We start from the raw sequence: 18671 nt of genomic DNA on the forward strand, positions 1-18671 counted from the left end.
ACTGCATTTGGACTCGGCGACTCGTGTAGACTATATAGTTTGGACTTGGAAAAAGTATAACGTTTTCTTGCGAGCGCCTTCGTCAATTGTGCAATTGGGGATTTTTCTTTCTTTTTTTTAACTTTTGCAACTGTCAACTAGGTACCTAAGTGCAGTGACAAAGGGACTTTTCAAATGTTCCAAACTGCAGGGTAGGTAGGTATCTATCTATGTGGTCCAATACGACATGTAGGGTAACTAGGTAGTCTAGAGGTAACTGCTCACCATCAGCGGACCACGAGATTTGACAGACTAAAAGGTCACCCACAGGACAAGATGATTTCTTTGTTATAACACAGCCTTTGTCCGCTTTCTATTTCAGATATTACATTTTTGTTACACTAAAACACAAACTCGCCCAAAGGTGCCCCGCCCCACTGGCCTTGGAAGAGCCTAGAATTTCAGCTCGGCCGCAGCAGCCTCACTCCAGTCATAACTGTCAAGCTCACGGTACTTCTCCCTGTTATAAAGGTGCTGGTTATCCTGTTTAGATGGGAGATTGGGTTCGAGGTGGTCGCGATCTTCGTATACCGAGTCGACAAAGTTTTGCATCTTCACGCGGAGGTCCTTGATCCATTTCAAGTCCTTCTTATCCGAGACCAGTTGCTGGTTCATGATCTTGTCAGCGACTGATATCATGCGCCGCGTCGTGGCGGCCAGCTCCCTAAATTCGTTGTATTGGATTGCAGCCTGTCCCTGTAGAGGGCCCTTTGGCAACTGGTAGGGCGCCAGATTGCTGGTGGCTTTCATCAAAGGCTCCTGGAGAGACCGCAACGCATGTGCATAATGCTTTCCGAGCTCGGCCTGCGACTTTTTCACGTCACCTTTCTCCTCCATAACCCTGAAACGATGGTTGTTCCCCATGACTGCTTGCAGATAGTGGCGCATCGTCATGGCGTCTACAGCGTCTAGTGTCCGGATGGCGTATGCCAGGATCTTATCCGCGTTGGCCGTGGCAGATTCGTTCAGGTTGTCCCTTACACAAGTTCCCAAGGCGATGTGCACAGTGCTGGGCCTGAGAAACTGCGGGGGCATCCTTGTGATGTACTCGGACGCCTTACCGCTGGCTTTGCCAATCCATAGGGTTTTGAAAAGTCGAAACCAGTTCTCGCTGTCGGGTATCACTCCGTATTCCTGGATAAACAAGTCCCAGTACCTCACAGCAAGGGAAGTCTCCCTGGTGGTGCACAGAGATTCCAGAACTAGAGACAACGTGTTTCTACCTGGTTTGGCAAACCCAAAGACTAATCTTGGGCGGGTAGTTACGACAGTCGACTTATCTTCGGTCGGCTGTTGTGGCGCCCGCAGAGGCAGCTTGTCAAGCCTAGGAATGTTCATGGCTTGCTCGACGAGAGCGAGTATCTCGCTGTTTGATCCACGGTCGCCGGACCTGAGAATTCTGCCCATGGCGCAGACGAGCTCTTCATCCATGATGAGCTTTCCAGACCTCCATAGCTTCACAATCTCCTCCCATATGGCCTTTGCCCGCTGGATAGAGATCGCTATATCCATGCGCCTGGCATCATCTCGCTCATCCTTTTTGAGACCCTTCAATTCAGGCTTCCTGTCAGAGGGTGCCGTCCTGACACGAAGAGAGTTCAGAACAGTGGTGTACGTGAGGTTGTCGGGCTTCCTGTCGCCCTCGGCCGTTTGCAAAACGCTAAAAAGCGCCTCCTGGTCTCCAGCGCGCGAGCAAACCTTGAGAACAGCATTGAGGTGTTTCGTGTTTGGTTTGAGTCTCTCGCTGCGCAGTAATGTGTGATAAAGTTTGACCGCCTCGCCGACAGCGAGTTTTGGGTGTTCAGAACCTGCGCAACCGTCAAATATGATAGTGTATGTCTGCGCGTTAGGTGTCTGTCCGCGCTTCTTGGCCTGTATTGGAGGTAACCATGTAAGCATGTTAGCGATCTGTGAAGCTCGTGCCAGATAGATAGATAGGAAAGGGGCAAGTAGGGATTTGCTAACCTCGTTGTACAGTTTGATTGCCGCATTCAGCCGCTGTTTTTCGAAAAGATGGCTTATAAGGTGATTCCAAGAGACCATGTAGTCTCGGTCAGCCTTGGATATTTTGCGCACAAGCTGAAGGGCCTCGTCGAATGCATCTCTCTCCAAGGTGCTCAAGACATGGTTGGCGATCTTGAAGCGATCGTCGCCAAGAAACTTCAGGTGCTTCCGCACAGCATAGTTGATGCTGTCGTGAAGATTTCTGCTACCTGCAAGCTTGCGCTTGGGGTCCTTTTTATGCTCGCCAAGGGTTTCTGTATCTGACGAATTCTTGATGGCTCTGGTGATATCTTGCGGTCGAGACGAGCTTGTCACAGCAGAGGATAGGGCGTCTGAACTTTTTATCTGCGAACCCCAAGAGTTGCCATCTGCAGCGAAACTGCTCGAGAGATAGCTGACAGACCGAATGCTGAGAACTGAGCGACCAGCACTCCTTGTGCAAGCTCTGCAAATTGTCATGTCTATGACACAAGCATCAACCAACCCTTACTTTTGCTTCAAGGTCGCGAGCAAGTCGAGTGCATGGCGTGGGTATGTAGGTATGCAATCGGATGGATCCCCAATAGTTCTGTTCGAGGCTAGGTAGAAAGTACCTATCTAGGTAAGATAGGTAGGTAGGTGGTAATACCATACTACGTAATTGGTTGCGGAGCCTAATGGACATGTTAAAAAAAAAAAAAAAAAAAAAAAAAAAAGAGGAAAAGACAGGGGTGTCAAGGTGGGTGATCCCTGCTAATATGCTAATCAATTAAACGAAACGCGTCCGGACGCGCCAGGTATATGGGACGCGACTTTGAACACCCCCCCCACAATATCTCGTAGTACCAGGCGCTTTATCGAACAATTAATTGCCGCCCATACAAGCACTCAAGCAAAGAAAAAGCACCTGTGATGATACACCCTCTTTAAACTCAAGAGAAAAGAGTAACAACTCATATAATCGCCCTAGTCTTAGGGAGAACATGCTCTTTTGACAGCGGGTACGACCGGACATAATTAACCCTACCGACCGACCTCCCTTTTACCGACCCGCCAGCTTCTACAAACACCATGTCTTCCAAGGCGAACAAAAGATCCAAACTCGCCGAACTTCGCGCCCTGAGGCAGGCGGGCAAGAAGACATTCGACACATACGAAGTAGAGCAAGAGGGCTCCCTTTACGAGGAGGTGGACGAGGACAGCTACAAGAAGATTGTCCGGGAACGTCTCAACCAGGACGATTTCGTCGTCGACGACAATGGCGAAGGATATGCAGACGACGGCCGTGAGGACTGGGATCGTGTGCCTGTATACTACGAGTCAGACAGCGAAGATGGCGGCGCACCAGCACAAAAAAAGACCAGCAAAGCAGGTATGTCTCTTGTCTCAGTGCACTCACTGCCCATGGTTTGGTACTGTACTGTACTGACGCGACACTACTATGGCTAGCAAAACGCGCCCGTGACGAAGAGCAGGCAAAACGGGATGCCAATGACCGCGACATCTCAGAGTACTTCTCCAAGGGAGCAAGCAAGACCCAGCCCAAACAAAAGGTTCGCCTTGTTCCTATATCTGATTTACTGCAGCGTGGGAAAATATTGCATGCCTGCCGACTTGGCATCAGAGCTGTCAATTAACTCACACTCTGCCACCAGGCCATCAAAACCGAAGATGACGATAGGTTTCTTGCAGACCTTCTCGGTGAAGTCGACTCAAATGTCAGGGTCCCGGCATACCGTGCCCCCAAGAAAACGGACAAGACTGTTGAGCGCCGGAAAGCCCGCGCTCTGTCTCCAGGCCCCGACACAAGATTACCCCTCCACAAGAAAGTCAAGATAGTGGACGACCGCCCAGCACCACAGTCGCCACATGCAGAAGAAGAGGATAACTTTATGCCTATGGACGACGAGCCACTTCAATTACCAGCTGGAGATGTTCCTATGAGCGATCCCGCCCCATCGTCTCCCGCGGCCAAGGTCGCAGAGCGAAAGGCTCAAGCCGATAAGAGAGCCCCTGAAGATGCAGATGAGGACGAAGATATGATGGAGGTCTCGCATGCTGGCGCCATCAAGGCATCAAGCGTCAACCTAGCAGCCTCACGGCCGATCAAGAAGAGTATCAAGCCTGAGCCGATCCCAGCACCGATTAGGTCATCGCCCGTCAAAGCTGAAGTCTCGGACGACGTCGACGCCTCTTCGTGGAATTCAATAACACAGGGGCTCAACGTCGTCAGTTCCCAGACAGAGACACGAACCGTCGGCAAGATGGACTATAAGAATGCCGTGGAAGCTGACGGTAGCCTAAGATTCTTCTGGACCGATTATACCGAGGTCAACGGCAGCCTGTGCCTATTCGGCAAGGTGTTGGACAAGAAGGCAAAGGCATATGTCAGCTGCTTTATCAAAGTCGACAACATCCTGAGGAAACTTTACTTTCTCCCACGCGAGAACAGGCAGCGGGATGGGGAGGAGTGTCCAGATGAGCCCGTGCAAATGATGGACGTCTATTCCGAGGTTGATGATATCATGACCAAGATGAAGGTCGACATGCACAAGATCAAGGCGTGTACCCGCAAGTATGCCTTTGAGCTGCCAGACGTGCCCAAGGAAGGGAAATATCTCAAGCTGCTTTACCCTTACACAAAGCCGCAGCTAGACCCCGACAGGTCGGGAGAAACCTTCTCACGCGTCTTTGGCACCAACACGGGACTTTTTGAGCAGTTTGTCCTTCTCAAGAATATCATGGGCCCTTGCTGGCTCAAAATCGGCGACGCCGACTTTGGAGCCATCCGAAACGCCTCGCATTGCCGTCTCGAAGTCTTGGTTGAGCATCCCAACCAAATCTCTGTGATGAGCGAGACCGCCGACTTGCCTGATACACCGCCCCTTACCATCATGAGCCTGGCACTCCGGACAACATTCAATGCGAAGGACAACAAACAGGAGATCCTGGCCATTAGTGCTCGAGTCTACGAAAATGTGTCTCTAGACGAAACAACACCCGCAGAGAAACTGCCTTGTCGGACATTTACTCTAATCAGGCCGAACGGTGCGGCTTTCCCCATTGGATTTGAGGCACTGGCCAAGGACAAACGAAGAATCAAGGGCCTGGTCAAAACATTGAAACAAGAGTCCGAGATGCTTTCTTTTTTCCTGGCACAGGTGGACGTAGCCGATCCGGACGTTATCGTTGGCCACCAGCTCGAAGGTGTAGACTACAGCGTTTTGCTGAATAGACTACACGAGAGGAAGATTCACCAGTGGTCGCGGCTTGGTCGACTGCGTCGTTCAGAGTGGCCTTCATCAATGGGGAAAATGGGTGGTAATGTCTTCGCTGAACGTCAAATAATGTCGGGCCGTCTGCTCTGCGATCTCGCCAACGATGCCGGAAAGTCTGTCATGACCAAGTGTCAATCTTGGAGTCTGACCGAGATGTGCAACTTGTACCTCGGAGGTGGCGGAGCAAACACCACTCCGCGAAGGCGTGACGTTGACAATGAGGCCGCTCTCAAAACTTGGGCTGGCACCAAGGACGGACTCATGGACTACCTGACCCATATTGAGGCGGACACCTATTTCATTGCGGCCCTGGCACTGCGAACCCAAGTCTTGCCACTCACAAAGGTCCTCACCAACCTGGCAGGTAACTCATGGGCAAGGACGCTCACTGGTACCCGTGCCGAGCGTAACGAGTACATTTTGCTGCACGAGTTCCATCGCAACAAGTACATATGCCCTGACAAGAGAGCCTTCAAGGGCAGGCAACGGGCTGGCGAGGAAGACGAGGAGGGACAAGCAGGTGAGGCAGGAAAGAAGAAGGACAAGTACAAGGGTGGATTGGTCTTTGAGCCCGAGAAGGGTCTGTACGACAAGTTTGTGCTTGTCATGGACTTTAACTCGCTGTATCCCTCCATTATCCAGGAGTACAACATCTGTTTTACGACTGTCGACAGGCAATCGCGGGTAAGTCATGATGAAAACGCAAGAGGGAGGCAGATCTTTTTTTTTTTTTTTGTTTCTTTTCAATTTATTTCACCTACTGACGAGTCCACATTACAGATTGACGATGAGGAAGATACCGTCCCCGAGGTACCGCCAGCAGAGCTTGACCAAGGAATCCTCCCAAGGCTGATTGCCACCCTTGTCAGCCGGCGTAGGCAAGTCAAGAGTCTCATGAAGGACAAGTCAGCTACTCCTGAACAGCTTGCCACGTGGGACATCAAGCAACTGGCTTTGAAGCTTACGGCCAACTCCATGTATGGATGTTTGGGCTACACCAAGTCACGCTTCTATGCGAGACCATTGGCCATTCTCACGACCTACAAGGGCCGTGAGATTTTGAGGAGTACCAAGGAACTGGCAGAGAGCAACTCGCTCCAGGTCATCTACGGTGATACAGACTCGGTCATGATCAATGCCAACGTCGACAACGTTGCCGCAGCTTTCCGTGTCGGCCAGGACTTCAAGCGGGCCGTCAACGAGCGGTATCGTCTACTGGAGATCGACATCGACAACGTCTTCCGCCGGATTCTGCTGCAGGCCAAGAAGAAGTACGCAGCCATCAACATGGTTGAGGTGGATGGCAAGTTTGTAGAAAAGATGGAGGTCAAGGGTCTGGACATGCGTCGACGTGAGTACTGCGCACTCTCCAAAGAGATCTCGGCCCGCATTCTCGATGAGATTCTGTCTGGCGATGAAACAGAAACATCGGTCGCCCGCATTCATGAGTACCTTCGTGATATTGCCGCCAAGATGCGTGCCCAAGAGATTCCTCCCCAGAAGTACATCATCCTCACCCAGCTGGGAAAGGCCCCCAAGGAGTATCCCAACGGCGACTCGATGCCACAGGTCCAGGTTGCGCTACGGGAACTTGCTCGGGGCAAGACGATCCGCAAAGGAGACGTCATATCCTACATCATCACAACTGGTTCAGAGCCAGCGGCCACCCGTGCCTACACCCCACCAGACGTGCTCAAACCGGACTCGGGCCTGTCACCCGATGTCGACTGGTACATGGCGAAACAGATCTTCCCGCCCGTAGAGCGTCTCTGTGCCAACATTATCGGTACATCAACAGCCCAGCTCGCGGAAAACCTTGGGCTTGATGCCCGTCGGTACGCCTCGGTCAGCGGACAGAACAAGGGCTTCGTGAATGGCGACGCCGACGCTGGGCTGGAGATCCACCCTCTCGAGTCTCAAATGCCTGACGACATCCGCTTCCGGAACTGCTCTCGTCTAGAGTTGCGTTGCCGTACCTGCAAAGCCACGTCGGTCTTTGAGGGCCTTCAAGCTGCCGTGGGTGAAGAGAAGCAGAGCTGTGTCACGCCGTCTGGCGTCGCGTGCGGCTCGTGCGGCGCAACCATTCCCCCGATCTCGGTCGTCGCACAAGTGGAGCGTGCAGTCCGCCTGACAACGGCTCGCTACTACGAAGGCTGGCTGGTGTGCGATGACACGTCTTGCGGCGCGCGCACGACGCAGATGAGCGTCTACGGCTCGCGCTGCCTGGGGCCCAAGGGCCTGGCGCTAGACTGCATGGGACGCATGCGTTACGAGTTTGGCGAGCGAGACCTCTACAACCAGCTTGTGTACTTCGCGAGCCTCTTCGACGTCGAGCGGGCCCGCGCCCGGGGTGTCAAAGATGAGGCGGCCAGGGAGCGACTGCTGGCTCTCGCCGAGCACAACCGTGTTCGTTTCGGCACCGTCAAGGCCACCGTCGATCGTTATCTTGACAAGTGCGGAAGGCAGTGGGTTGCCATGGACAATCTGTTTACAAAGTTGGGCTTTGCAGCGGCAGCGTGAGGCCGTCCGTGGGGCTTGTCAGCACTGGGATTCAGTTCAGAGTCTGGATATTTCTCGTATAATTCGTGATTTCTAATCTTTGGTTTTTGTTTTTTTGTTTTCCTTTTATTGACGTGAACAAACGAATGTGCACATCAGCGGCACTGGGCGCTGACGACAACGGTTATGGATAGACGGATACCTCATACGCATAATATATTATACATATAACTTGTTCCTCTTGACGATGAGTTTGAATGATCTTTATGTTTTCTTACTCGTTTACTCTCCGGGCAGCTTGTCCTTTTCGGATTTCAGACACTAGGCAGGCAGAACGGTGGCATGCATGTTTGATCTGGTCATTTCAGTGTACTGTACTGAAAATTTACTATTAATTCAAATAAAACACTGGGCCAAGAATAAAGTCTACAGTTGCTCGATATGACAAAGGCGAGAATCAGAATGTGGCCTTGGAGGCTGGGTAATAATATGCCCACCCGCGTCACCTCCTCTGCATGAGCTACCCGTATTGTGTGCGAGTACTATGATGAAATACGCCTCCCGTTTCGTGTGCATGTGCTAGACCAACCCACTGCAAACAAAGCAAGCAAGCAAGAAGAAAACCCCGGTCAAAATTGAAATCTTTTTTTAAAGTGATCCATTTGGGTCTGTATATTAACAAGCGAGGCGAGACCAAAGTCAGAAAGCCGGGTGAAAGCACAGAAACAAAACCAGAGAAGATACGAGGGAAGGAGAAAAATAACAAAAAAAAAAAAAAGTAAGTCATCAAATGAAAAAGAGCAGCAAAAAAGAGTAAATACGCGCGTCAACTAAAGAGAATCCTCATCATAACAAAACAGTGGGAAGGGCAACCCCGTCCTCATTGCGCCTCAAAATACCAATGGGATATTCCCCCCTTGCCACCCTTCCCGGTCACCCCCCGACCAACTCAAGGCGCGCTCCAGGACAAACTTTTGAAAGTTCTAAATTAAAACATGTGGTGGAAGTGAAGAGTGAGTAAAAGCCCCGCCCCCCTCCAAGCAGACCTTATTAGTGGTTGTGTAAATGTAGATGGAAATACGGTCCGAGGGATGGAGGAGAGCATGAGGATTCGCCTGGTCTGGGACATAAAAATTGGCCCGAACCAGCCTGTCTATCGAGTTTGAATATGAGGACGTGTAACAAGGATCGGCAGGTATCATTGAAAAAAGTAAAAGGAGAGAGAAGAAAGAAAAGACAAAAAAGCCGCTTTTGTAAACACGAACGATTTACTCATTTTTGAAAACCCTGTAAATGCAAATAACCTGCCCCGTCTATGCATTCATGGACAATGCAGGAGAAGACGCACGCTCCCTCCCTTGCCTACAAGGGCGAGGTGCAAAACATGGAAACGGGCGCTACTCAAGACGAAAAAAAAATAAAAAAGGATAAACAAGAAAAAGACAGCGTCATAGAGTTGCCAGCTCTTCTTTGATTATTTTTTGTCTTTATCGCCCGTGTCGGGAGTAGCCTTAGTCAAGGCCGGCGACACGGCAGGGGGCGAGGTTGGGTTTTCCGTCTCCATATTTGCAAGCAAGCTGTAGAGTAGAAAAATGATGAGTTAGCAGGTGGAATTTTCAAAAGACCAAAAAGCGGAAACGTCTTTCAAGACATACCTAAATGCATTTGCATTTGACGTAGATTCCCTCGTAGGCGGCGTCGCAGTTCGCGACGACGCGCCCGATTCCTCACCAGCACGCCCAAAAGGTCCACCAGCACCAAGTCTGGCGCGGCCGCTGTTGCTGCGACTGGCAAACATCGAGGTAGGACCGAAGGTGGCGTTCTGTGATGATGTGCGCATGGCGGAGCCCTTGAGCCTCCTCAAGTCGTCCATGCCAACCTGGTTCTGATTTTGTTGGGGTTGACCATAGCCAGAAATGCCACGCATATCGCTGCCGCGACCGCCCATTGGCGGCCTGGGACCACCCCTCTGGTTGGTGCGAGCGTTCTCGGCAGCCTTCTGAGCCGCCGCGGCCTCGGCCTCGGCACGAACCTCATCGAGAGTCTTGGGGCCCTTGTTGGCCTCCTTGGAAACCCAACCGCCCTTTCGAAGATCGACAACATCCATCAACATGAACTGGAGACGGCTGGGTAGGTCGGGCAGGTTGATCATGGTGTTGATCCGGTCGAAGTAGGCATCCATCATGGCCCTACCCTGAGTCTTGTCTGCGTTCTGATCCAGATTCGCACCAATTGTACGCAGCAGCTTGCACAAAGACTCGACCTCAGCCTCGTCAGGAATGCCGCTGTAGTCGACAAGCTTCTGCACACACTGGTGCATAATGCGCTCCGTCAACATGCCCAGCTTGTACAGCTCACCAATGAACTGGACGAGACCCAAACCACGCCTCTTGGCGGCCGCAGCAATGTAGTACTCGTCAGAGAGCATGGCGGCCTCTCCCGTCTTCTTCTCATCACCCTCCTTGGGCTCAGGAAGATCCATCTTCCAACCACGCTCGAACTCTTCCTGGCATCGGTTGAGCAGGTACTTGCGGAACAAGGCACCACCACTGACCACGTTGCCGTGCTTGTCCTTGATGCTGATGTCACGAATATCGGCACTCATGGTCTCGAGCATCCTCTTGCAGAACTTGGCGTACATCGAGGCCCAGTGCGCTTCGTCAGTGGCCTTCTCAAAAGTCAACTGGATCACCTGGCGCAGGGTACGGCCATCCTGTTCATCCTTGGACTGAGCAGCAATCTCCAGGATTTGGTCCGCAATCTTGTCAAACTTCTCAGGCGTCATCTTGTTGAGCGCGGCCTTGACCTTACGCTGAACTATTTCGGGCTCCATGTGCGTACCCGTGCCGGCGCTCTGCGAAGCGCCCTTGGTAAGGCTCATGGGCTTCCAGCCAGAGGCAGATGTGGCGATGGGCTTCAGTTCCATGCCAGCGGTGAGAGGCATGGTCTTAGCAGCCTGTGCTTCCTGCTTGGCATTCGAATAGTCGTTGCGCTTGCTTCCAGTTCGCCTGCTGGCTTGACGGGGAGATCCCGGAATCTGCATGCCAGATTGCGAAGGGTTGCGTGTCATTCCGGTGCCTCCAGGGAAAGGTCTCTGGAAGGATCCAATAGGACCCATGGAGCCACCTCCTCTAGCAGGCGGGCCCATGTTGCCAAACGCGGAGCCAGGCTTGCCGGGGTTCATAAAAGAGCCGCCAGGGAATCCACCGGAAGGTCCAGAGGCACCACGACCAGACGGTTGGCGGGACGAAGCCGGGGTCCTAGCCGACCCAGTCCTGTCGCCGTCTCCAATCAGGCTCTTCACCTGTTGGCCGAATTCCATCGAAGGTTGCTCCGTGAAGACCTTCTGGAATTGGAGCAAGAAGTTGGCATCATACTTGAAGCTTTTGCCTTTCTTGGACACGGCAGAGTTAAGCGCCGGGTTGGGAGAGTGAATGCCGGCGGGATACAGACTAGGCGCAATGACCTCGAGGAATCGAGCCGACTTGAGTGACTGGAGAGCCGCGCTGGGTTGCGGAGGCTCAACTGGCTTTGTGTTAAGAGGAGCAAGGTTGAGCGCAGCGGGCTTGGACTTGGTCTTCTCCGAGTTTCCAGACTTGCCCGAGGCACCATCTTTGACGGAGAGACTTGCAAGCTTATCGGTGACTGAGCTGATGCCACCGGTAGCCTTCGCAGGAGCCTTTGAGCTCTTACCAGCGAGCACGTCTGCGACAGATTCAGTCTTGCCTGAAGCTTCGGCCTCAGCGCGTTTGCGCTCCTTCTCTTCCTCAAGTCTTTCCATCTCAGCTTCCTGCTCCCGAAGCTTGCGATCATTCTCGGCGGCATTCTTGGCACGATCCTTTTCTTCCTGTGCCTTCTTGGCCTCAGCCTGGGCCTTCTTCTTGGCATCATATTCGGCCTGCCGGCGTTCTTCCTCGGCCTCGCGTTCTTCCATCTCACGGATTTCGCGCTCGAAACGTTCTTCTTCTGTCTCAGTAACCTCTTCGACCTTTTCATCTGCTGGCTTCTCGCCTTGGGCATCAGCAGCACCCGCCTTCTGCTCTTCCTCAACAGCAGTGGGTTTAGAGCCATCTTTGGCTTCAACAGCCTTGGCTTCTTCTACAGTAGCAGGCTGCTCAGCCTTATCAGTAGTAGCATCCGCGGATCCTTTATCAGTTGACTTTTCAGCAGTCTCCTCGGCAGCAGGTTCCTTGGCATCGCCGGCAGCAGTCTTCCGGACCTGCTCCATGAACTCACTCCTCTTCTGCTCGGCAGTCTTGAGGTTGGACGCACTATCGGAGCGAGTGTGCGATGGTGTGGCCGATTTGGGAGGTGGTGTGGGAGTGGAGCTGGTAACTGGCGGAGTCTTGGCCTGCTGGGAGCTAGGTGCGGGTGACGCAGGCGGCTTAAGAGCCTTGAAATCAACTGCCTCCCCTGCAGCATTCTTGATGGTGATCTTGGCAGTGGTCTTCTTGGGAATTACGAAGGATGACGTTCCAGATGAGACAACTGCGGGCTTGGCGGTCGGGGTGTGATGGGGAGGGGGACCTTGAGGGTTAGCGGGGGGTTGCTGGTGTCCGGTGCTTGAGTTAGGACGTTCAGAAACCTGCGAAGCGTTACGAGACATTGGCTGGGCTTGAGGAGTGTAGGGACCGGGAGGGTAAGACTGCTGCTGAGAGAAACCCGGCGAAGGAGAGGGGCCCTGCGGCGGCATGCCGTAGGGTGGCATGTTGGGGCCCATCGGATACTGGTAGCCCATTCCCATCATACCCTGCTGGCGGGGATCGAAGGGGGGTGCGAATCCATAGGTCTGCTTCTTTATAGTTAGCAAGCGATCAAAATTACCGCTAGCCGGCGACAAGTTGATCTTGTGCCCGGCGTCGGCGAGAGGGATTGTAGGGGGTGGTGAGATCTCAGAAAGAACTTTGGGCGAGATCGGCTGGTTAGACAGCCCAAACGCTGAATCCCAGTGCGTGCCTTGACGTCGATACCGCCCGCTAGGGTGGTCCTGAGATGTGTCGGAATTCTGCCACGGGTTTTGCGTTCCCGCCTTCACAGAGTCCCGACGAGCGCCTTTTTTCTTGCCCAAAGGTTTCGATCCTTGTCTTTGATATTGAGGGGTTGCATTTACATTAGGATAGGCAGGCGGCATGTATGCGTTGTAGCCTTGCTGAGGAGGATGAACAGGGAGAGATGCGTTCATAGTCGGGGTGCCGGGGTTCGGCATGGCATTACCCATAGCAGGGCTGCCTCGAGGTTGGGGAGAGTTCGGGTAAGGAGCCATGCCCCGCTGGTTCTGTTGGTATGGCATGCCACCACGACCTTGGCCGGCATGTGCACCACCACGGCCGTACTGACCGGTCGGGGGGTAGCCCATCGGGCTGTTATAGCCGGCCTGGTTGTTGTAGCCTCCGCGGCCGCGTCCACCAGACGAAGCAAAGTTTCCACCTCGGCCGGCTCCCGGACCCCCGTGGTTTGGCATGTTGTCATGAACAGAATGTGTGCTGCCGTGACGCATGTGAGGAGATCCCGAACCCATGTTGTGAGGCCCTTGGGAAAGGTGCTTCATGTGCCGCTAAAGAACATGAACGTGTCAGCAATGATTTAAGTGGACCGCATCAAGCCGGTCTATGCAGTCAGCAAAAAGCAACAACATACCTCCCCATCACCGCCGAGACTTCCGAATTTCATGCTTGGTCCTCCATCCTGAGCCATCATCGAGGGCGGTCTGCCACCGCTAGCCGAGGGTTGGGGGATAGGGGATGGTGAGTGTGCTGGAGAAGGCACTCTGGCGTTGTTTCCTGGGATAGGGATAGGTGCTGTAGTTCCCTGCTGAGGGGTGCTGTGGACAATACCGGGCGACTCCTTATAGCCGAACTGGATATTACCCTTGGGGCCGCCTACTGGGCCTCCGTTGGCAGCGTAGCTAGGTCCGTTGGCGCTGATTGTGACTGAGGTTTTCCGGTCGTGACCATTAGTGGCACCAGCGACAGCGGGAATGGCGGGCGTGATGGCCGGTCGGCCGTTCACAGGCGATGCAGCAGGCTTATTGCCATGCTGCGGATTACCAGGCGCAGACGAACCAACCACCACAGGCGGAGGGTTCGATCCTTGTGCGCTCAGCGGCGTCGAGGAAGGCTTCTTCGCAGCACCGGCGGCTGAAGCATACGACGTGGCCGAGGAAGCACTAGGATTCTGCGCCGGGTTTTGGTCCTGTGTGCTTGCAGGAGACGTCATAAGGCTTGCGGATCTTCGTCAGTCGTGGGAGCGTCGAGTTGATGAGAAAGGGATGATGTAGAAATCTATCGTGGTCGCAAAGCGAGCTGTCAACAGGTCACGCTTGTAGGAACCGAATGTCAAATTCGAGTCGGGCGTGAGTTGGCCAAGATGATTAGATAAACTTCGGTCACGGAAGTCGGGCGGTGGTTGCGTCGGCTGTCGCTTGATGGACAGGATCGTGAGAAATTCCGAGACAACCCGTCTTGACTTTATTTTATTTTTTGCGATCGAAATTGATGAAAAGAGTGTGATCGTTTTGTCTCCAGATGAACGTCGGTCGGTGGTCGAGGCGACGAAGGACTATCGGCAAACAGAAGCGCTCAAGATGCGTGCGCACGCTTTTTTTTTTTTTTTCTCCCTGAGGGGCGGTTTCCTGCACTCTGGTTTTTTGGTTTTTTTTTTCCTTGCGGGAAAAAAAAGATGCCCAAGAGTGGAGAGTGTCTCTCGAAAAAGGAGGACAACGAAACGAAGAGAAACGCCGGGAGAGATGATTCGGACGTGCTGAATCAAATGTCTCCGCGTTGATTTGTGACGATACGTGGTTCGTCACTCACTTCTTCTTGGTGAAGGAAAAAGAGGTTGGGACAGGAAATGCAGCACAAAGTTCAATCAATCTAATTTTTTAAAAATCGGCGTGAGGCGTCCGGGAGTTACAGTACTCTCCTTCGGACCTACACTGTGTGGGTGCTGCCTGCGGTCTCTTCACATACAGTATACAGGGTTTCTTGACCGTGCTGTGCCAAAACCGTGTTGTAAAAATGTGATCTTGGGGTGCGCGCTGTTGAGGGATTGCAGATTATTGATATTGATTTCACCAGTGCTTTTGCAACTACATATTTATTCCTTCTTCACTTGTGCTGTTACTTTTTTGAATGCGCAGAAGAACATAATTAGATCCATTCGAAATCTTTGCCACCCAGAACAATACTGAGACGGCAAAAGGGCAGTTAACTGGGTGGGGCAGGCACCCAACCACCAGGCCCTAGCTCTCTCTCCTTGGGCACCTTTTCAAACAAAGATTAGAACATGGGCCATCATGCGCTCATTTCCCCAAAAACCAGCACTAGCTACCTATTTATCTACGTCTTTCTCCAAAGAATTCTTCACGTGCCTGTCTCTGTCTGGGTAGGGATGAGGATAGTTATAGCGCTTCTGTTACGCAACCATGCATTACAATACTTGTCCTTACAAAAAGCGTGGAAATGATTGTGATCCCCGGCTAACCCCGAGATGAAGTTTTTGGTTGGAATGGTGTGGAGACCAGTGCCCTGGCCCCTGCCTCTGGGCAACTTGATGAGCAGCAGGGTTCTTAAGAGAGCGTGCGTGCATCTAAACTTCCACAACCGACGGTGAGTTCGCGACAAGGTTTCAACTTCATACACCCAGGGAAGCATTTTTAGGCACCTACGATTCGTTCTATCGCATCCAGGTACTCTGCGCACAATTTAAACATGCATTGGGTACATTTTGGCAGTCGTTTCAGTAGCGATTGGAAATGGTACCCAGCTAGCTAGGTAGCTAGGTAAGGTAGGTAGGTAAGGTACCTCAGTTACGAAGTAGGTACCTAAGTTAGGTACGTGGTAGGTATGTAAAACGCGTCCGGAGTTATCCTCCGCAATGGTAGCTTAATTTCTGGCAACCAAAACCCCCCCTGACAGACCCCAGATAAAATAATAACACGTCGACAACAGCCGGTCCCCTGGCGTGTCGAGCCCACCGCAGTCGCGACATCAATTTGCTGCCACCCCTGCATCTTCTATCTCCGTATCTATTCCGTCCACTTCCCTATCTTCGATGACCTCCATCGGCTCCGAGGCTGCTGGAGGAGGCGGGAGAGCTTCCACTGCACCTGCAGCCTCCTCCTCCACCTCTTGCAACATTGGCAGTCCCTTCCCTGTCCCCATCTGCCCCATTTTGGTCACCGTCATCTCGTACACATACTGGCCCATGTGCACCACGTCTTCCATGACGACTTCTCCTGCTACGGTTTCTTTGTCGGCCTCATCCGCAAGGCTCCTTTGCGAGGGCCACAGCTCCCCTGTCACCAAGCTCAGCTTATCGGGGCGCTGTAGTAGGATATCAAATGCCTGCCGCAGCTCCGGGCAAGACTCAAAGACCTGTCGTCGCCCAACAATGTAAAGACCAAGTCGAGCTCGCGAGAGGGCGACAGTCAAACGGCGGACATCTCTCAGGTAACCCACCCGTGCTGTGCGAGTCAGTGACAGAATGATATCTACATCAAGGTCAGCTTGATTCAATATTTTCTCAGGTTTGCCAACTCCCTCCGCAATCTGCCTTGTTTAGGAATGTACTTACAGTCATTCTGCTCGCCCTGGTACTTATCTACTGTGGTGACAATCTTTGGCAGTCCAAAGATTTGACCTCGCCCACAGCGATGTCTCAGCACATCACGGACCAGGGCACGCTGACCAGCATAAGTTGTAAGAATGCTGATTTTATCCCCCGGGTACCCAAGTAACCGCATATACTGGTAGATGGCGACTGCGTACTCGGCCTCGCCTAGGTTCTGGATGAAATGTGGTGACGGCTCGGACTCACCCTTGCCCTTGTAGTCGGGAACATTGATGAACTGGTAATCGTACTTGAACCCAGCGTTTGCGGTCAAGAATTCATCGCTGGTCTCGACATGAGGCAGGTTACCCAGATTGTTGTATCTCCACTGATACAGCTTGGCAATGGACGGCCGAGCACGTCCTTGCTGATCCAAGGTTATTGTCGGCACCCCGAGGCGCACAAGGCGTGAGAAAAGGGACTGCTCCAGGTTGGCGTAGTGACGAAACGCCATATTCTGTATCACGGGCGAGTTCTGTAAGTGATCGCCGCACAGAACTATGCGTTGAAGTCCACTGTGGCCAGCTTTGGGTTTCTGCATGGCTAGAGGAATGAAACTCTCGATTTCGGTGATTTGGGCGGCCTCCTCCACCACAACATTGTCATACTTGAATCCAAGAGACGCAATCTCCCCCCGTCTAATTGCGGCATGGGTAGATGTCATTGCGATAATGCGCGCCTCGCTGGTCAGGAGGTAATTTGCCTTATCCTTCTCACGTCGAAGTATTTCGAAAGGTAGGATGTCAGCCAGCTCTGCAAATATCCTCGAGATGTGTCGGTAACATCCGTGAATTATCTCTAGAACAGCTTCTCGGTCTCCTTCGGGAGGAAATAGAGGCTGAGGTGCATCGGCAAAGAAATCGGCGAAAGGAAATGCCGCCACAATCTCAGCGGCAGAAAGCGATGTGTCTTCGGTAAACGCCAAAAATCTGGCCCAGGCCGGCTCAACATACACAGAGTTGAAGTGGCCCGCAGTCTCGGCCGAGTTACCATGGGCCCCAGGAGCACCAATACTGGCGGCCAGCTTGGTGACCTCTAGCAGGTACCTATCCCGGTTTTTGAGAAAAGATTCCACCCGTCCAGCCTTGCCAAAGTTGCCCCCGGCGTCAAGGTCTTCTTCGCCATGGCCCAAGCGCAACAAGTGGCGCTCGTCAATGTCGAGTGCAACAATCTTGGCGAACAACTGGTTTAGTGCCTGGTTACTGTGGGCGATAAGCAGTGTCCGCTGCTCCGGAAAGTTGTGGTAGATGTTGTTGATGATCTGGGTAGCCACATCGGTCTTGCCAGTTCCCGGTGGCCCAACGATGACAGTCAAGCCGGGCTGACTGCCTGATATGATTGCGTCAATCTGAGCGGGGGTGAAGCGAACATTGTTCCTCTTCGGGATGTCAGCAGGGTACGGTCCGTTGTTCGGCATTTTGTAGGTAGAGACTTTGAGCGTCTCGACTTCCGATATGAGGGCAGGCTCTGCATCTCTCCGACGTTTCTTTGACTGTTTGGTTGATACCTCTTCTTCGGGCTTGTCGACCGTCTCCAGGACGTAAGGAGGCCCAAAGCTACCCTCCACGTCAAAACCAGGCTCCACTATCCTGCCAGGTAAGCTAGCAACAAGATGTTGCCAATCGAGGAATGTATCCCTGTAATCTAGAGTCTTGATGCGGTTGGGGAGAAGCTTGTACGTAGCTGCGGCAGGGTCACCGTAGCCTAGGAAAACCTCGTGTAGCCATGAAGCCAGGGGCACATCGGTGAGAGCAAGGCTTCTGATAGATTCCAAGACAGGTTTGAAGTTGTTTTCTCTCCCGCTTCGTCGAACTACGACATTAAATCGTAGATAAATGTCGGACTTGGCGGATGACGGACCTTCAAGGTCAGCCTTGTACATTTTCGGGTCGAGTTTGAGGATCAGCCTCCGGATTGCTCCTCGTCCAAAGCCATCATCTCTGACGGCTCGACCTCGGTCATCGACAATTTGCATGACCTCGGCCGTACGAACTGCCAGCAATCCCTGTTTTTGAGCTTCACCAAGAGCTGGTCCGCCCGTTTCACTCTCCTTCGAGGCCGATGCATCGACCGCCAATAGGAAGACAACATCATCTGGCCTTAGCGAGTCCCAATCCTTTTTCACGCCATCAGCGAGGCGACGTAAGTCTATGGTGACCTCGGCCTTGACTAACGAAGGTGCATCGTCTCCAACCTGAGCTGGAACCACATCAACAATCCTAAGAACCAACCATGTTAGTGAGAAAGTAGAGAATTGGGGGG

General features: G+C 52.7%; 4 protein-coding genes across 4 annotated transcripts in view; 1 reads left to right on the forward strand and 3 right to left on the reverse strand.

Annotated features, from left to right (window-relative positions):
• Positions 1-333: 333 nt before the first annotated feature.
• On the reverse strand, positions 334-2620 carry PgNI_09831 (uncharacterized protein). Its single transcript, XM_031129813.1, has 2 exons — positions 2005-2620; positions 334-1911 (listed from the first exon to the last, which is right to left on the reverse strand). The coding sequence occupies exons 1-2, from the start codon at positions 2500-2502 to the stop codon at positions 433-435; spliced, it is 1977 nt and encodes a 658-aa protein (XP_030977922.1). The 5' UTR covers positions 2503-2620; the 3' UTR covers positions 334-432.
• Positions 2621-3093: 473 nt separating this feature from the next.
• PgNI_09832 (uncharacterized protein) lies at positions 3094-8019 on the forward strand (the record flags this gene model as incomplete). Its single annotated transcript, XM_031129814.1, has 4 exons — positions 3094-3394; positions 3472-3575; positions 3678-5984; positions 6081-8019. 4 exons carry the CDS (start codon positions 3094-3096, stop codon positions 7818-7820), a joined length of 4452 nt encoding a protein of 1483 aa, XP_030977925.1. The 3' UTR covers positions 7821-8019.
• A 474-nt stretch (positions 8020-8493) lies between these two features.
• On the reverse strand, positions 8494-14606 carry PgNI_09833 (uncharacterized protein). The gene is made up of 3 exons (XM_031129815.1): positions 13437-14606; positions 9455-13353; positions 8494-9376 (listed from the first exon to the last, which is right to left on the reverse strand). Exons 1-3 carry the CDS (start codon positions 14013-14015, stop codon positions 9274-9276), a joined length of 4581 nt encoding a protein of 1526 aa, XP_030977924.1. The 5' UTR covers positions 14016-14606; the 3' UTR covers positions 8494-9273.
• Positions 14607-15630: 1024 nt separating this feature from the next.
• The window catches only part of PgNI_09834 (uncharacterized protein), a 4900-nt gene continuing 1859 nt past the window's right edge, over positions 15631-18671 (reverse strand). Inside the window, exons 4-5 of the mRNA XM_031129816.1 lie at positions 16374-18628; positions 15631-16290 (exon numbers count right to left, since the gene is read on the reverse strand). Of these exons, the coding sequence (XP_030977919.1) occupies positions 15788-16290; positions 16374-18628 (2758 nt within the window). The 3' untranslated portion in view covers positions 15631-15787. The remainder of the gene's footprint in view (positions 16291-16373; positions 18629-18671) is intronic.

Source organism: Pyricularia grisea (assembly GCF_004355905.1).
Source record: "Pyricularia grisea strain NI907 chromosome Unknown Pyricularia_grisea_NI907_Scaffold_7, whole genome shotgun sequence".
Lineage (NCBI taxonomy): Eukaryota > Fungi > Ascomycota > Sordariomycetes > Magnaporthales > Pyriculariaceae > Pyricularia > Pyricularia grisea.